The sequence below is a fragment of the Vombatus ursinus genome, unplaced genomic scaffold (assembly GCF_900497805.2).
Source record: "Vombatus ursinus unplaced genomic scaffold, bare-nosed wombat genome assembly UNPS02014812.1, whole genome shotgun sequence".
Taxonomy (NCBI): Eukaryota; Metazoa; Chordata; class Mammalia; order Diprotodontia; family Vombatidae; genus Vombatus; species Vombatus ursinus.
In genome coordinates this window covers 51642629-51660221 of record NW_020954590.1, presented here as the reverse complement: position 1 = coordinate 51660221, position 17593 = coordinate 51642629, and the positions used below count along the sequence as shown (strand labels likewise).

The following is a 17593-nucleotide window of genomic DNA, read 5'->3' as shown; positions in this document are numbered from 1 at the left end:
AGAAGAGAAGAGAAGAGAAGAGAAGAGAAGAGAAGAGAAGAGAAGAGAGGAGGAGGAAGAGAGAGAGAAAAGAAGAGTGGAAGAAGGGAAAGAGAAGAGAATGGAAGAGAAGTGGGAAGGGGTTTAGAGAAAAGGGAGAGGGAAGAAAAGAGATGGGGGAAGGAGAAAAAGGGGGAGAGAAGAGGGAAGGGGAAGAAGAGGAAGCAAAGAGGGAAAGGAAAGAAAAGAAAAGAAAGAAGAGGGAAGAAGTGCAAAGAAAGAGAAGAAAAAGAGAAGAGACAATCTCTGTACTTTACAAGACCGAAAGAAAAAGAAAAGAAAAGAGAAGGGAAGCCTGCCCTGGAAGAAGCGCTGTCAGGAGATCCTCTGATCCACCCTTTGTCCTCCCCACTCCACCTGGCGCCGGTCGCAGCGGACACGCAGGGACGCGGGGCTGAGTGAAGGCACCGGGCCCGGCTGCTCGTGCTGGGGTCACTTCCAAGCCCGCTCCGGACAAGGGGCTCCATTCATCGGGGGTGGCCGGCTAGCGACCCGTCCCGCTGATGCCCCAGCGGGGTCCCGCGCCCCAGCCCCGCCAGCGTGGGAGGGAAGGGGGCGTGAGAGGTGTTAGGGAGGTCCCTCCGCCAGGGACCGGGCACGGCCAAGGGGCGGGGTCAGGCCCTCCCCTCTCTATGCCTCAGTTTCCTCATCTGGAAAACGAAGGCGTGGAACCAGGGGGTGGACTCTCGGTGGTCGCTTTCAACCATAAGCCCGGATCCCAGCGCGGAAGCCCGGGCACCCGGTCGCCCCCTCCCCCGCACGCTCCCCCGCACTCCCAACGCCGACCCACAACTTACCCCAGCGCGCGCTCCTGGGGGGAGGGAGGGGTGGCCTCTTACCCCTCCACCGGAAGTGGGGGGAACTCCGGGCAAGAGGGACCGAAAGACCCGGGAAACGCGGGGCAGCCGGACTCCACGCGAAGATCTCTGGGCGCCTGCAGGACCGAGGAGCGGTCCCGGTGAAAGAGGAGAGCCCCTCTGGGCGCTGGAGTGAAGCGTTCGCTCTTTCCACTCCCCCCCTCCCCCGGCGTCCGAGCCCGGCCAGCGGAACCTCGGCCCCGGGGCCAGCCCGCGCTTTTGGCGGGGGAGGGGGAGGGGAGAGGAGGGGAAGAGGCGGAGGGAAAGACAGCTGGTGCGAGCTGCAAAGAGCCGGCTTGAGTCGGCCCCACCCCCTCATTGGGGACGCCGCGAGACGTCACGAGGTTGGGCTTCCCCTGTACTCTCCCCTCCCCCCCGCAGGGGCTAGGTTCCCGGGGCTCGCGCCAGGCCCCGCCCCTTCGCCCCTCTATAAAAGGGCGAGCGGGCAGCCGGGGGTTCCCAGACGTGCGAGTGCGCGGGCCAGTGCGGTATGTTTTAATGCTAACGGTTCGGATGAGGGAGTTGGAGCTCGCTCGGAAGTAGGTGATGGCAGAGGCCTCTTGGTGATGCCTGGGAGGGAGCAGAAACCCCTCAGCGCAGGAGTATTTCACCTGGAATCTGTATCCGAACTTGGATGGAAAAAAAATATGAACTCTTAACAAAACTTAAATCTTTCTCGTTTACATTAACCATTAACTGAAATTTAGCATTTCCTACACTTATGAATTAAACTTTTTTAAAAAAAACGCCAAGACCTTCTGAGAAGGGATGCATGGACTTCACCAAACTAGAGGTTTATGGCACAAAAAAGGTCAAGAACTCTTCCCTTCGTTAGGGGAATCATAGGATCTTAGAGCTGAAAGAGGTTTTAAAGTTTGTATGCAAGAATAACATTTTGATAAAGGATTTGCGAAGTGCTTTATGCACCTACATTATCTTATTTGATTCCCCATAATAACTGAAGCAAATGCTTTTACAGTTGAGGAAACTGAAGCCCCAAGAAGTGTAATGTGAATGACAAGAGTCAGATTGTGATCCCAGCTCTTCTGATTACAAATTAAATCAGTCAATGAGCATTTCTTAGGGATCAGGCACCCTGCTAGGCCTTGAGGATAAATTTCAAAATAACAACCAAGGGGCAGCTAGGTGGTGCAGTGGGTAGAGCAATGGGCCTGGAGTCAGGAAGACCTGAGTTCAAATTTGACCTCAGACACTTGACACTTACTAGCTGTGTCACCCTGGGCAAGTCAGTTAACCCCAATTCCCATCTCACCCCCCAAAAAAAACACACACACACACAAAAGAAAACAGTCTGTGCCCTCAACGAACTTAATGTGAATATATATAGAGACATATATGTACATATATGATTATAAAATATATAATAATAAACACAAAATATACACAAACTGTGAGGTAATATATTGGGGGTGAGGTGGTTGTGGTCAGGAAAAACCTCATGCTGAGATGATCTGGGGTGAGCATAGGAAGAAGCTAGGGATTTTATGAGGTAGAGGTAAAGAGGGGGTGCATTCCAGGCTTGGGGGGACAAGTTGTGAAAAGCTTTAAGTATCCTGGAGCAAGATGGCCAATTTGTCTTTTTGTTTTTTTGTTTGTTGTTGTTGTTGTTGTTGTTTTTTAATATGAGGCAACTGGGGTTAAGTGTCTTGCCCAGAGTCACACAGCTAGTGAGTGTTATGTGTCTGAGGTCAAATTTGAACTCAGGTCCTCCTGACTCCAGAGTTGGTGCTCTATCCACTGCATCAGGTAGCTGCCCCCAAGATGGCCAATTTGGCTCTGCACGGTGGTATGTGTGAAAGGGATTACTAGATAAGTCTGGAAGAGGAGTTTGGAGCCTAATTTTGAAGGGCTTTATTATATTCATTGACTTTTTCACTACAGTGTACCATCTTCCTTAAGCTTTAGCCCAAAAGTTGTTTGAGTTATTTTAGAAAGTAATCTTTCTAAATTCAATATATTGCTTTACATAAATGTGGAGAAAATGAGCCCAATACCAAATAGAAAATTAAAAGGAGATAATCTTTATGTGGTACTGGACACAATTGTTTTGACAATTTTGAGTTGGTTTTTTAATCTCCTATGACTATTACATCTATAGACCAGAGAAGGATTAAGTTGTTTGATATAACAGAACCTAGCAGAATTTCAGTATCTCAAAACCCAATAAATTTTGCTAAGAACATATTGAAATAATTAATTTGAGGAAAAATGAGAACCTTAAGGAAGCTGGTATGTTTTGAAAAGGTAAAAATTTTTAACTATGGTACAATAGTTCTATGCTGTGGTCTAAAGTATTCATTATAGTACTTATGGCAAGATTTATCTGATTTAAAGTGATTTTAATGTTTTCCACCCACCTTGCTTGTGAAGAAAATGCTTTCTATCTTTAAGAATAACCAAAATTAAGCCAAGGAATATTGACTATATAATAGTTATTTTGTTCTTTATGTAAAATTGTTATTTTTGCTAAACTTAAGCAAAGTTTAAAAGCAAAAGTTTTAAAATCTTAAGTATTTTTGAGGACTGGAGTAAAATGCTTTACATTAAGAAAGGAAAGACTATTAATTGGGTTGTTGCATGTTACATAGCAGAGTTAAGACAGTCTTTTTCTCTTGGGGGTGGGGTACTTAATTTCTGTCCTCTCTTAGCTTAGACAGTAACATGGGAAGGTGAAGTACATCTAGCAGGTACTCTAGTAGAGGTGTTATGCATCTTTAAGTAAGATGGCTTGTAATGCCATCATCTAATTGGAACTAAATTCTATATGACTAGTTTCACAGCAAGAAAAAGGGATCATTTGAGAAGTTATTGTAAGAAGCAGTTTCTTAACTGTTCTTCAAGAGTGAAGAAGGTAACTTACAGGCCACATGGGCTTGGGAAAACAAATGCAATTTCTAAGCCCTTTTTTTGTGACCTCTCCAGAAGCAAGGTAAAAGGCAAAATAGAAGCCTGAAGTCCTCATTAAACACTACTTGGACTATAGTCTTTAAATAAAAATTCATACCCATTAAAGTCCAAATCATCAGATTGTAAATTCCCTTAGAACCATCTATCCAATTACATTTACATCCTCCATAGCTCCTAGCACAATACTATACACATACTAATAGCTAACTAACATTTATACAGTGCTTACTAGGTGCTAGGCACTGTACTAAGTGCTTTACAATTATTAACTGATTTGATCCTCATAACAACCCTGGGAGGTAGGTCCTATTCCCATGTGACAGATGAGAACACTGAAGCAAACAGAGGTTAAATTACTTGCACAGGGTCACACAGCTAAGGGTCTAAGGTCAGCTTGCACTTAGATCTTCTGACTCCAAACCCAGTGCTCACAGACTTGTGAGTCTCTTCTTATTTGTAAAGCAGGTACTAGTAATATTAGCTGCCTGCTCTCCATGAATGTTGTATTATTTTATGTCTTGGTGAGCATGAGTAGTCTGGAAAAATCAACAAATAAAAATCAGGAAGTGTTGGAATTATAGTGATTTCTCAAGAAAACCAGGGCTATAGACCCCAAAAATCCAATGAACTGAGATTTGAATTGTAATTCACTGATTAAATGTCTGTAAAGTACTTGTATGAATACAATGAAGTACTAATTAAAGAAATGAAAAAAGATAATTCTGTCTGTATTCATATATATCAATGATTTTTGGGGGGTAATAGAACAAAAGTGTTAAGATACAGGTAGATCAGGTAAGATGCAAGTAAATTATGTTAACTTTTCATTAAAACTTAGAATTGAGATCAATGACTGAAGTTCTTCAGCTTTGCGAATTTTCCTTCTCTGGAATTCAAACATTCTCCCCTCCTCTTTTTTCCCCCTTGTCCCAGGAAGCTGAAGTATATTCCCTCCATTTATCATTTTGGAGGTACACGTATAGGCAGTTGTTCCCTTGGGGACAGAGAAAGTTTGGGAGTTACTGCTTTAGTGTTATTATGTGCCATTTGGTACATTGAAAAATCCTGACTTAAGCAGTCAAATCTAATCCCTAGTGCTTAAAACTAAACAATACATATACATATAAGTGTGTGTATATCCATATATGTATAGAAGATACTAACTCTTCTGAATTTAGGTTGCACACAGTAAGTTAATTTTGAATGTTCACTGTTTACCACACTCTACTAGGCATTTACTTCATTTCTTAAAAAATTCATGACTTCACTGCTGTGGATTTTATCCCATCCCACTCTCCATCCCCCATGGCTCACACCCCCCCAAAGCAGACTGAGGCATCGAGGTGGTACAGTAGATAGAGCATTAGGTCTGAAGTCAGGAAGTCTTAAGTTCAAATATGGCCTCAGACACTTACTAACTTGGTGACCCTGGGTAAGTCACAACCTCTGTTTGCCTCAGTTTCTTCAAATGTAAATTGGGGATAATAGTAGCACCTACCTCAGAATCTTTGCCAAGAAAACCTAAATGGGGTCACAAAGAGTCAGACTTGACTCAATCAACTAGAAGATGACAACTCAGGGTTGGTTGTGAGGATCAAATGAGATAGTACTTATGAAAAGCTTAGCACAATGTTTAGCTCTAGCACATAGTAGGTGCTATATAAACTATTATCATCATTATTATTATCAGACTATATCCCTCTTTAACTTTAACTTATGGTCTTAAAGTGTTGTTGTAGGCACAAAATGTGTCACCTTGTGGCCAGCCTAGTGAATAGTTCCCCTTCAAACTTGGCCTGGCTAGTTGATCCACAATAGATTACAGTCTGTCACCTGCCAGACTTAAAGCTTTTCAAGCTTGGAGGGACCTGCCAGAATTTGTACTCTGCTTGCCCAGCCTTTGCAAGCTCAGGATCCCATCTCGGACATGATGAAGTATCAGGGAAGGGCTTCAGTGGAGAAACAACTCGACACTACAAGGGTTGTAAACCAGGTATGAAGAAGACTATGACCTAAGGGTAAGATAAGAAAAACTAATGAGGGCTTTTATCTCCTAAAGTGAGTTATGCACTAGGGCAATTTGCACTGTGGCAGACAGAAAGAAAGTGATAATAAGACAAGAGGATAACTGCTTGAGGCAGGGGGAAGGAACTGGAAATGAGTTCTAGGATCATGAATTTGGAGCTGATAGAGGTCATCTAGACTAACTCATTTTACAGATGAGGAAACTGAGGGCCATTTGTCAAATAAATGTTTTATAACAAATGAAGATTCAAACTCAGTTGTTCTGACTCCTAGTTCCTGCATTTTACCCCCACTATACCCTTAAACAATGTCTTTTAGGATTTAATGTTATAATAGAAGCTGTAGAAACAATGTTTGCAACAGTGTGTAGAGGGTGAGGAGTAGAATATTCAAAGGCAAACAAATTGCTGACACTTGGCTCTCAGTATAATTTGAGCTGTCCAAAAGTGGGATGGCTTGCCTCAAGAAGTGATGGATTCCCCCTCTTTAGAGGTCTCTATGCAGAGATTGGATAATCACTTAGGGGTGGAAATAATGAATAATGTCAGCTCAGAGGAGGGTTTCATCCTTGACTTGTTCAGGGCCTCCTGCATACCTTGGGTCCAGTGTTTCTGGAAAATATGGCAACTCAAGAAGACAGATTAAGTTGGCTTCAAGGTAACAACTTGTACGGAATGAGATAGACAGGATTCCTTCAAGTATGGAGTGAACTAGATGGCTGCTGAGATCTCTTCCAACTCTTCCAAATTCTGTGATTCAGTTATTAAAATTGTCAGTCACAAGAGCACGTTATTTCAAGGTTCACTGCCTTTTTAATATAGTTTAAAAGAAAAGATTTGTAATCTCTTAAACTTCACTAATGTCCTTGAATGTTCTTATTGTGGCATGGAAGTGATCATGAGTTCTCAAAAGCCATGCCATCAAAGTGTGAGCTCTAGCAAGTTCCACTAAACTGAAAAGGCTTTAAGAATTTGAACTCAGCAATAAACTATTTTCTGAAGACCAACACAGCTGCCTAGTTAAATGTGGACGTGTTCATTATCATCAGATTAATCACAATAAGGGATTAATTTTTAAGCCACAGTAGTACATCTATGAAGGCACAGAATGGTTGTAATCAATGATAGTGGAATGAGAACAATCATAGATATTAAATTGTCCTTAAAATATTGAAGTAATATTTTTAAAACTAATGTGGGTACTTGCTAATTAATATTTTCCATTGTTGGCCTAGAGCTAAAACTTTTCAGCTAATGATATTTCACACACATATAAACACACACACAAATTTGTATTCCATATGCAATATTGGAAATATTCACAGATTTCTTGTTCTCTCAACCTATTCTAAAACAACTTAAGAAAAATTATACCCTGGTTTCAGAAATTGGCCCTTTGCTTTTCCTGATTAAATTATTCAGGCTGAAAGGTTAAGGAAACAACGTGTTGTTGTCATTCCTAACATATTTTAGGATCAAAATTCAATCAAAACACTTCCTGGGTTTTATTCTTGTTTCAATTCTTAGTTACCATATCAATGGAATTATTCAGCACTGAATGTTGAAATTAAATCATATTCCCATTCATATTTTTCTTGTAAGTGTATCTTGCTCTTTGTGGGCTCTTAAATTGATCCAGACTAAAAATAACATTATGTTACCGTGGTCTTAGTGAAAAAAAACTAAACTTGAAAAACCAGGACAAAAAAATTAATACAAATCAATATTTTAAAGAAAACCAACTTCAAAAAACTTGAGAACTCTGACTGATGCAATGACAAATCATGATGCTAGAGGACAGGTGATGAGGTAGATAATGGACTCAAGGTATAAAATGAAACATAGATTTTTTTGGAAATGGAGACTGGGAATTTGGTTTGCTTGACTATGTTTATTTGTTACAAGGGGCTTTTTTTTCTCTTTAAAAAAATTTTTTTTGTACTTGGGGAGTTGGGAGAAGTAGAAAATAAATGCTTGGGGTTTTTTTTTTGTTGTTTTTTTTAGGCAATTGGGGTTAAGTGACTTGCCCAGGGTTACACATAAATGCTTATTTATTAAAAAATAAATGATACCTGAGGTGGCTTGGAGCTCTAAATCCTCCTATCTTTCTGGAAGATACTAGAGTAACAAAATAAGGAGCTAAAACTCTTCCTTTGTAACCTGAAATGTTTGTCCCCCTGAGAGTTATATGAACTTAGGCAAAATTCTCTGGATTCAATGATCATCACTATACAGATAATTCTCATATTTATTTATCCAGCCCTAACCCTTCTCCTGACCTCCACTCTTGAATCTCTAACTGCATGATGCACTTCTTAAATTCAGCATGTCTAAAACTGACCCCATTCTTTTCCCCTAAATCTCTCCCTTCTTTCTAATTTGCCTCTTACTGTATAGGGCTTGCAACCTAGGTGTTATCCTCTATTCCTCACTCTCAGTTTCCATCTCAATCTTACCAAGTCCTGTTGATTCCATATCTCTTGTATACACTCCCTTCTCTCCTGTGACACCACCATGCCCCAGGTGTAGGCCTTTATCAACCTCACACCTGGACTATTGCAATAAGCTTTCCACTGGTCTCTCTGCCTTGAGGCTTTCCTCACTACAGTTCATCCTTCACTCTCCTATTAAAGCAATGTTTATAAACTGCAGGTCTGACTGTCACCTCCTAAACACCAGTGGCTCCCCATTATAGCCAGACTCATAATATATAAAATCTTCTATTTAGTTGTAAAGGCTTTGATAACCCAGTCCCTCCCTATCTTTCTAATCTTGACTTCACTTCCCTCTATTCCATGTACTTAGTAATCCAGTGCGAGTGACTTCTCGGAAGTTCCTAAGATACTCCATTTACTGACTGTGCTTTTTCCTGGCTATCCCCCATGCCTAGGATGTTTTCTTCATTTCCTTCCTTGCTTCTTTCAAGTCTCAGCTAAAATCCCCCTTTTTGCAAGAGGCCTTTCCTAGCTTCCCTCAATGCTACTGCCTTCTCTCTTTTGATACATTTTTATTTCTTGTTTGTACAGAATTGTTCTCACATTGTATCCCTCATTAGACTGTGAGGTCTTTGAGACCAAAGATTATTTTTGCCTTTCTTTATATCAAGGCAGAGGACTAGAAGCAGTTGGCAGCACAGTGGATTTATCTGGACCTGGAGTCAGGAAGCCCTGACTTTAAATATGGCCTAAGATACTTAGCTATGGGAGCCTGGGCAAGTCACTTAACTTCTGTTTGCTTGAGTTTCCTCAACTGTAAAATGAGTCTAATAAAAGCACCTACCTTGTGGAGTTGTGAGTCTCATATGAGATAGCACTTAGCACAATGCCTGGTACACAGAAGGCACTCTATAAACATTTATTCCCTTTACTTCCCTTTTAAGCACTTAGCACAGTGCCTGACACATACTAGGTGTTTAAAAATGCTTGTTGACTGACTGTTGTATGTCATAGGTGGAGATAATACAGCAAGCCCTGTACTGGTTATATACTGTGCTGCTTTATTTATTGTATCAAGCAGTGTCTTTAATGTTGCAGGTACTCAGTAAATATCTGATGGCTGAGCAAATGTGAAATGGTTTTGAAACATAAAGATATGATTTTCCTCTAGCTGTCCCATGTGGACATAATTTGTAGTGGAATGCCCTTCATGCTTGGTTTTATAGGAGACATCTCACAAATACACAAAGAAGCCCTTTTTCAAGCTTGGTCTGCTTTTCAGTGTTTCTTTTTCATTTGAATAAGTGGTTTGAGATGTATCATCAGATAGAATCTCTTAAGTAGCTAAGTAACGAATGACTGAAAGTGATTACTAACTAGAAGCATGCTTATCAGTGGTCTCTGTATTCTTGCACACCACAGAAATGTTTACATAGTAAGACATAATTAATCAGCCCTTTGGATATTAGTATGATTTCAGAGGCTGCATGTTGGGTAGGTATGAAACTGAATGGAGTGCCTTTAGTCAGGCTGGGGACACTAATAGAGTTGTATGGAGATGCTTTTATTGATGCCTACGTATGTTGTTTGAACAAATCCTAGATGCTCACTCTACTGGCTTGCTTATATGAAAATTTGAATGTATATTGATGTGTATGTGTGTGTGTGTGTGTGTGTGTACTAATAATGGTAAAAAGAAAAAAAAAAGAAGCTGTTTTTTTCCTGAACTCCTTTCCTCTCTCTCAAAGGAATGCAAGCAATGTTTGATAACTTGAGTACAAACTAACAACAAAAACTAGTGTTTCTATAGCTAGAGTCAGTTTTAAGTCAGTTCAAGTCAATAAGTATTAAGTGCTTACTATGTGCCAGTCACTGTGCTAAGCACTGTGGATACAAAGAAAGGCAGAAAAAATCCCTGCCTTCAAAGATATCACATTTTGATGGGAAAGACAACATGCTAGACTAACAACTATGCATACACACATATACAGGATGAATTGGAAATTTTTGTTATTCAGTCATTTTAGTCACGCCCAACTCTTTGTGACCCCATTTAGCATTTTCTTGGCAAAGAAGTGGAGTGGTTTGCCATTTCCTTCCCCAGCTCATTTTGCAGATGAGGAAACTGAGGCAAACAGGGTTTAAATGACTTGCTCAGGGTCACACAACTAGTAAATGTCTGAGGCCAGATTTGAATTCAAGATGATGAGTCTTCCTGACTCCAGGCCTGGTACCCTGGCACTTTATTCACTGTGTCACCTACCTGCCCTGAAATTGGAAGAAGGCACTAATGCTTTGCCTTGTCCTTCCATAAGGGGTAAGGCACTAGCATTGAGGGAAAGGCTTCTTGCAAAAAGTCAGGAAAGCCAGGAGATGTTGATGCGGAGGGACTTGGGAGGGACAGCCAGTGAGAATACTTGGAGTAAAGAAATGGAGTGTTTTGAGTGAGTGATAGCAAAGAGGTCAGTAGAATACATGGGAAGACATAAGACTAATAGGCAAGGCCTTCTCAGCTGTATCAAGTTGTTGATTCTGCCAAACAGTGTGTTTTTAGCTCAGTGGCTTGGTAAACTTGCTGGTATTATTAGAGCAGAAGCCTTCCAAGGAGTGTTGTTATGAGTTGTTTTAGGCTCTAGAATCCTCAGTCCTGTCTGACCCAGCTTAGGGTCTCTCCGGAAGCTGCCAGCGTGATTTACTACCCAGAGTACTGATCAGGAAGTTAAGTTCTTTGTTCTTGTTTGGGCTGAGGTGCCTGACCCTCAGAACTTTAAGAGAGGCTCTCTAATCTAAATCCTTCACCCTGGAGATGAAAGAAACTCATATGTTAATTTGTCACAGGTTGTTCTAAGTAATTAAAAATCACTTACATAACTTTATTTTCTGAAATACTCAACTCCCAGTGTGAAAAAGTATATATTAGCAGGAATCTGATCTGGATCTTAAAAGTATGGGAAAATTGGTGAAAATTGGTGATTTTTATTTCTTTTCGAGGGAGAGTTCTAGATGTCTAGCACTGCACAATGGAATGTGCCTTACATAGCTTACTTACAGCAGTTCTGTACCCTATGTCCTTTCTCTTTTCCATTCATATTATTAAAGGTTGGGTGGGGAACCTTTGGCCTCAAGGCCACATGTGGCCTTCTAGGGCCTCAGTACAGGCTGTTGACTGAGTCCAAGTTTTACAGAACAAATTCTTTTAATTAAGGGGATTTGTTCTGTGAAGTTTGGATTCAGTCAAAGGGCTGCACTTGAGGATTTAGAGGGCCACATGTGGCCTTGAGGCCGAAGGTTCCCCACCCCTGGAAGATATCTATGGAACTTATTTTAACATCACTTCAAATAACCAAAGAAATTGTGGCTCTTTTAGTATAGATTTCCCAACCATCTTTTTAAAAGTTACATCAATTTTGTGAGCAAATATGATAGTTACTTAAATAAAATCATAAAGAACATCTATGCAGAAGATGTTCAGTTTTTCTGTTTTTTCATCTAACTATGTGTGCCTTGTTTATAATATGGTCTTATTAGGCTATGTCCCTCATGATATAAATAAGTTTTCAGAGATATTAACTAAGTGCCCTTAGACTGAGTCCAAGAGAATTCAATGTGATCCATTTATTTTCATTAAGTTGTAAATATACTGTATTTCCTTTATAAGTAGATAAAACCATAGAGACTAGTGTTAGAAATAACAGTACTTTCAGATTTCATGTTAACTAATGTAATGTACTATGGCTCAGCACCTTAACAACTAGTAAACAAACTTAGGAGGTGATCATTTACTGTTAGTTGTAGAACACATCAGAAAATAACTTTCTCACAGAAGATCAAGTTTCAGTGCCTCTCAGGTTTTGTGGGAATGGATCAAACCTAGCAAGCAAAAGCAGGTTTTTTGGCTTTATATTTGTACAAAAAAAACTGGGTTTATGGAAATAACCTAGTAAATTTCTTGACAAATTTATTTTTGATAATGTAGCTAATAAGTTAAAATTCAGAGAAATTGTTGACTAGAAAATAGATAAAAATATTTGATGATATTAATGCCATATGAGATGGAAAAAAAAAAAAACTCAAGTGACACCCAAAGTCACTGTTGGAGAGTCATTCCTAGAAAACTAAACTCTTTAAGTTTCTTTTGTATGGGCCAAAAAGTTATATTAATAATATGCTACCATTTGTAAATAAAAATGACATTACTAACATGGTCAATAGAACTAAAGTTGTTTTCCAGTAGTGATGATTGATTTGCATGAGGGCACCCACCAACTCTTTCTCAGTTCATTTTCTGATGAAAGGTACATCCTAGATTAAGCCTGTGGTTATGGAATGGATTGAAACTAGCCAAGCTACCTATGGACTAAACCTTGGTTTTAGTAACACTGAGTTCTTAAACCAGTGAGATGACATGCCATAGTCAAGAGCATCTGATAAAAAGGAAGTCTTCCTCTAACTCTTATTTGTTTTTTCATAATCACTTGGCTCTTCCCCTAAGGAAATGTGGTGTAGGATTACTCATTTGGATCTAGTTCCAGTATTAAAATCTAAGTTATGATTGCAGGGAACTGTTGAGAATTTCATTAAACTTTCCCACTTAAGCTTTACTGGTGAAACTAGAACAGCATGTTATTCATATCAAAGATGTAAACATCCACCACACCTAGACAAGTAAAACTGGGGAGGAGGGGAGGAAGATACTTGCATTATTGCACAGGAACTGACTAAGGATCTTTTTTTAACATTTGTCCTATCAGCCAAGTTCTAGGATAGTCTTCCATGTTACATGAAATAGTCAAATGAAATGCAAATACATTGTTTAAATAGCTCTCAGACCAGAAAGCAAAATCCGGACAATCCAAATTCAATTCAGTAGTGTTTGAGTATTTCTTAATTTAAAAATTTACCCATTATTTTACCATTTCAAATAATCCTGACTTTTCCCTTTAGGTATATACTCTTTATTATATTAAAAATTATTCCACCCATGCCCATATTTTTCAAGATTTTTTTTTAACATAAAAGAGTATTGTATTTTGTCAATTTTGTGAACAAATATGATAGTTACTTAAATAAAATCATAAAGAACATCTATGCAGAAGATGTTCAGTTTTTCTATTTTTCATCTAACTATGTGTGGTTTATAGTATGGTCTTATTAGGCTATGTCCCTCGTGATATAAATAAGTTTTCAGAGATATTAACTAATTTTTTTTTCCTGAATCTATTGATATTAAGTTGTTTGAGGTTGTTATGGAATTCTCTCAGCTGAGAAGGATGAGGCCTCTTGGAAGAGGGGGTCCAGTGTTTTTGCATCAAAGATAAGAGTTCAAACTGAAAGCCAAGAAATGTATTTGCATGCTAAGGAAGACTGCTGATAGCAGCTTCAGCTTCCTAGGGTGCAGATATAGTTTTTATAACTTTTCAGGTTCACTTAGAGTACATAGTCAATCAGCAGCATCTTGCAGCAGCCTTTCAAAGGAGATAGGGTGGTAAAGGGAAAATCGTTTAAGGGAAAAAGCGGGACTTCTGGGTCCCTTCATATTTGCCTTGCAGCTGGCAGGATTTGTTATCATAATAAGACATTCTCTGTTCAAGGGCAAGAGATTAGATGAGGTGACCAAATATTTTTACAACTGTGAAAGAAGTCCTTTTAGACAAAACTGCAGGGTTGAGACAAAGCTACAGGTGTCTCTTATCCTAGGACGACAATGGAATAGTTTTTAGAACAATGGATAAGACTATCCACTTTACATAGTTGGTTATATTTTATTTTTCCTTACTTTTCACTATTAGATCACCAAGTGATTGGGGGATTTCTATGCTATTAGTCCATCAAGATGTCATGAAATCATTGTGGTTCCTAATTTTCCCCTCCAGGCATATTTTTAGTTGTAATATGATTAATTATTTTAATTATTTTCCTAATGTTGAACCTTCCTTCTTGTGTATGTATGTGTTTAGTCATTTCAGTCATGCCTGATTCTTTGTGACTCTATTTAGGGTTTTCTTGGAAAAGATGCTAGAGTGGTTTGCCATTTCCTTCTCCAACTCATTTTACAGAAGAGGAACTGAGGCAAACAGGTGCAAGTGACTTGCCCAGGGTCACACAACTAGTAAGTGTCTGAGGCTAGATTTGAACTCAGAAAGATGAGTTTTCCTGGCTTCAGGCCAGGCACCCTATCCACTATGTCACCTAGCTGCCTTTGAACCCTCCTTATATCCCTGATATAAATCTCACTTGGTCATAGTGAACAATTGTTTTTAGACAGATCTATTACCATAGTTTTTTTGGAAGGATTTTATTTTAAAAATTTGAAACTCTGTTCATTAATGATGTTGGTCTATAGTTCTTGTAATTTTACTCTTTCCTGATTTAGGTATTAAGACCTATAAAAGGTGATAGGTGATATGTCTTCTTTCTCACCTTATGAGCATAATTTGTATGACATATGTATTAGTGGTTCTTTAAAAGTTTGATAGAATTCTTCTCTAAATCTATGTAATTCTCCTGTGAATTCATGTAGACCAGTGATGTTTTTATTTGATAGTTCCTTTATGGCTAGTTCAATTTCCTTTTCTGAAACTGGGTGGTTTAAGATCTCGAGTGTTCTTCGAATTGGGGTACATTATTTCTTTGTAAATAATCTTCCAATCCTCTTTTAAATTCTATTTCGATGGCATATACTTGTATGCTGGGTCCTGATATTTCTTTTTATTTCTTCTATGTTGTGATTTTTGCCTTATTTATTTTTTCTTTTGTTAATTTGCTCTTCCTCTCTCTTCTTTTTAATCAGACTAACTAAAGATTTTTGTTTATCAATTCTAAAGCTTTTTACATTTGAGCTATTTCTCTTCTAATTTTTAAGAATTCTATTTTTGTGCTTTTTTGAGTTTATCTATTGATTTTCTAGTATTTGGATTGTAACCTCAGTTTAATAATCATCTCTTTTTCTATTTTCTTTTTATATGCAGAGACATACTTTTCTTTCAAGGTCTGCATTAGCTGCATCCCCCAAACTTTAATATATTGTCTAATCATTATCATTCTTTGTCATGTTGTATTTGGTTTTCTTTGATTTGTTCTTTGATCCAATCACAGATTAGTATGTCAGTGTGAAGTCTGTATCTTTTGTTTTGGTTCTCTGGATTGATTATCATTTTAATTTTGTCAAGGCTTATAAAATATATTTAGTGTTTATGCTTTCTTGCATTTATTTATCATTTCTCTGAGCCAGAGTAAATGTTCTGCTTTTGTAAAGATGCCATGTGATGCTGAAAAAAAAAGTATATTCCTTAATGTTCCTATTCAAAAGATGCCCTAAGTCTTTCCACTCTCATTTTTCCAGCAATTTTTGCCAATTCTGTATTTTCTTTTTTATTTTTCTTTCTTTCTATTATATCCACCCAGCTCTGAGAGAGGTTTGTAAGGGTCTTCTATAATTATTGTTACTATCTGTATCTTTAAAAAATTCAGTCAACTTTTCCTTATTAATTTAGATGGTGTTACATGTAATAACAATAATAGCTAATATTCACATAGCATTCTCAGTTTTATAAAGCATTTTCTATATAAAATCACAAAATTTGAGAATTAGAAGGTACCTCAAGGGCCATTTAGTCCAAACCATGCTTGAAAAGACTCTCCACTATGATATACTTAGTAAGTTGTCAACTAGTCTCTACTTAAAGACTTCCAAGGAATGGAAATCCACTACCTCTGGAGGCAGCCTGTTCTACTTTTGCTACATAACTCTTAATTATTAAATCTAATATCTAATTATTAAAATTTTTTCTTAACATGAAGTCTAATATGCCTCTTTGCAACTTCTACCTTTTGCTTCTGGTTCTGCTCTTTGAGGCCAAACAGTACAAATCTGGTTCCTCCTCAAAGAGAGTTATGCATATACATGTAAATAGCTGCCATGTCCCTCCCTGCTCTTCTTCAGGCTAAACATGTTCAGTTCTTCAACTAATTCTGTTATAACAAGAACTCAAAGCCCTTCACCTAGTTGTCCTCCTCTGGACATTCTCATTTCTCAGTGCCCTTAAATTGTGTTGCCAAGGAATGAACACAATCCTTCAGATGAGGTCTGATGAGGAAAGAATACAGTGGCACTAGTACCTACCTATTCCTGGGAGCTTGGTCCTTCTTAATGCAGCCCACAATCTCATTAGTTTTTTTTTTTTTTGGCTGCTTTGTCACACTGCTGACTCATATTGAGCTTGCAGTCCACTAAGACATCTAGATTTCTTTCAGAACAACTGCTATCTAATCCTACCTTTCTCACTTTATGCTTGAGAATTTGATATTTGATTTTTTTTTATCCCTATGGGAGACACTGAATTTTATCTTATTAGATTCAGTTTAAGGCTCTAACCTGTGAAGATCATTTTGGATCTTGACTCTGTCATCTTTGTGTTAGTTATCCCTCCTACCTTTGTGTCATCTGCAAATTTGATGAGCATGCCATCTATGTACTTATCCAAGACAGTGTTAAAAATGTTAAATGGCACAAGACCAAGCAGAGATCCCTGGGATATGTCATTGGAAACTTTCTGCAGTATTGTCATTGGACCATTGCAACTATTCTTTGAGTCTAGTTACACAACCACTTTTGAATCCATCTGATTATATCATAATCTAATGCCTATTTCTCCATATTTTCCACAATAACGGTGAGATACTTTATCAAAAGCTTTACAGAAAGCTAGGCAAACTATATTCACAAACCATATCCACGACATTCTCCTCATTTACTAGTTTTAGTAACCTTATCGAAAAAGAAAATGAGATTGTTCTGCATGCTAGCTCTTCTTATGCGCCTCTCCCCTATCTAAATTTTTGTCAACCATTCCTTTAAACTACTCTAGAGTTTCTCCAAGAATCGAAGTTAGGCTCACTGACTTAGAGTTTGTAGACTCTAATTTCTTCCCTTTTTTGGAAGTCAGGACAGTTCCCCATTCTCCACACTCCATACTCCAATACTCCCATTTTCAGCGGTCTTTCACATGTCAATAACAGTGCATAAGCAATTACATCTGCCAATTCTTTCAAGACCTGGGTAAGTAACTACATCTGCGCCAGATGACTTGAACTCATCAAGGTAGCCAAGTGCCCTTCTACTATTTCTCTTTATTTATCTTGAGTATTAACTTCCTCTCAGACATTTTTATTCTGTCATTTCTAGTGTAAGGTCCTTCTTCTTTGTAGAGAAAACAAAAACCAAGTAAGAAATGAGCAGCTCTGTCCCCTCTCTGTTGTCAGTTATCATTGTTCCATCTACCCTAAACAAAGCTCCTATCCTTTTTTTGAT

At 38.6% G+C, this 17593-nt stretch overlaps 2 protein-coding genes across 4 annotated transcripts in view; one reads left to right on the top strand and one right to left on the bottom strand.

The window, feature by feature from the left end:
• The window catches only part of LOC114054250 (DNA endonuclease RBBP8-like), a 122035-nt gene that overhangs the window by 94694 nt on the left and 9748 nt on the right, over nucleotides 1-17593 (bottom strand). For 2 of the 3 annotated variants that reach the window (XM_027877427.1, XM_027877426.1), the window contains exon 1: nucleotides 837-1123. The exons of the other annotated variant lie outside the window; for it this stretch is intronic. The gene's annotated coding sequence lies outside the window, so the exon portion shown is untranslated. Of the gene's footprint in view, nucleotides 1-836; nucleotides 1124-17593 lie in introns of those variants that run through there. 3 annotated transcript variants of the gene reach the window in all.
• Nucleotides 543-1555, top strand: LOC114053956 (collagen alpha-1(III) chain-like). Its single transcript, XM_027877086.1, has 2 exons — nucleotides 543-935; nucleotides 980-1555. The coding sequence occupies exons 1-2, from the start codon at nucleotides 543-545 to the stop codon at nucleotides 1553-1555; spliced, it is 969 nt and encodes a 322-aa protein (XP_027732887.1).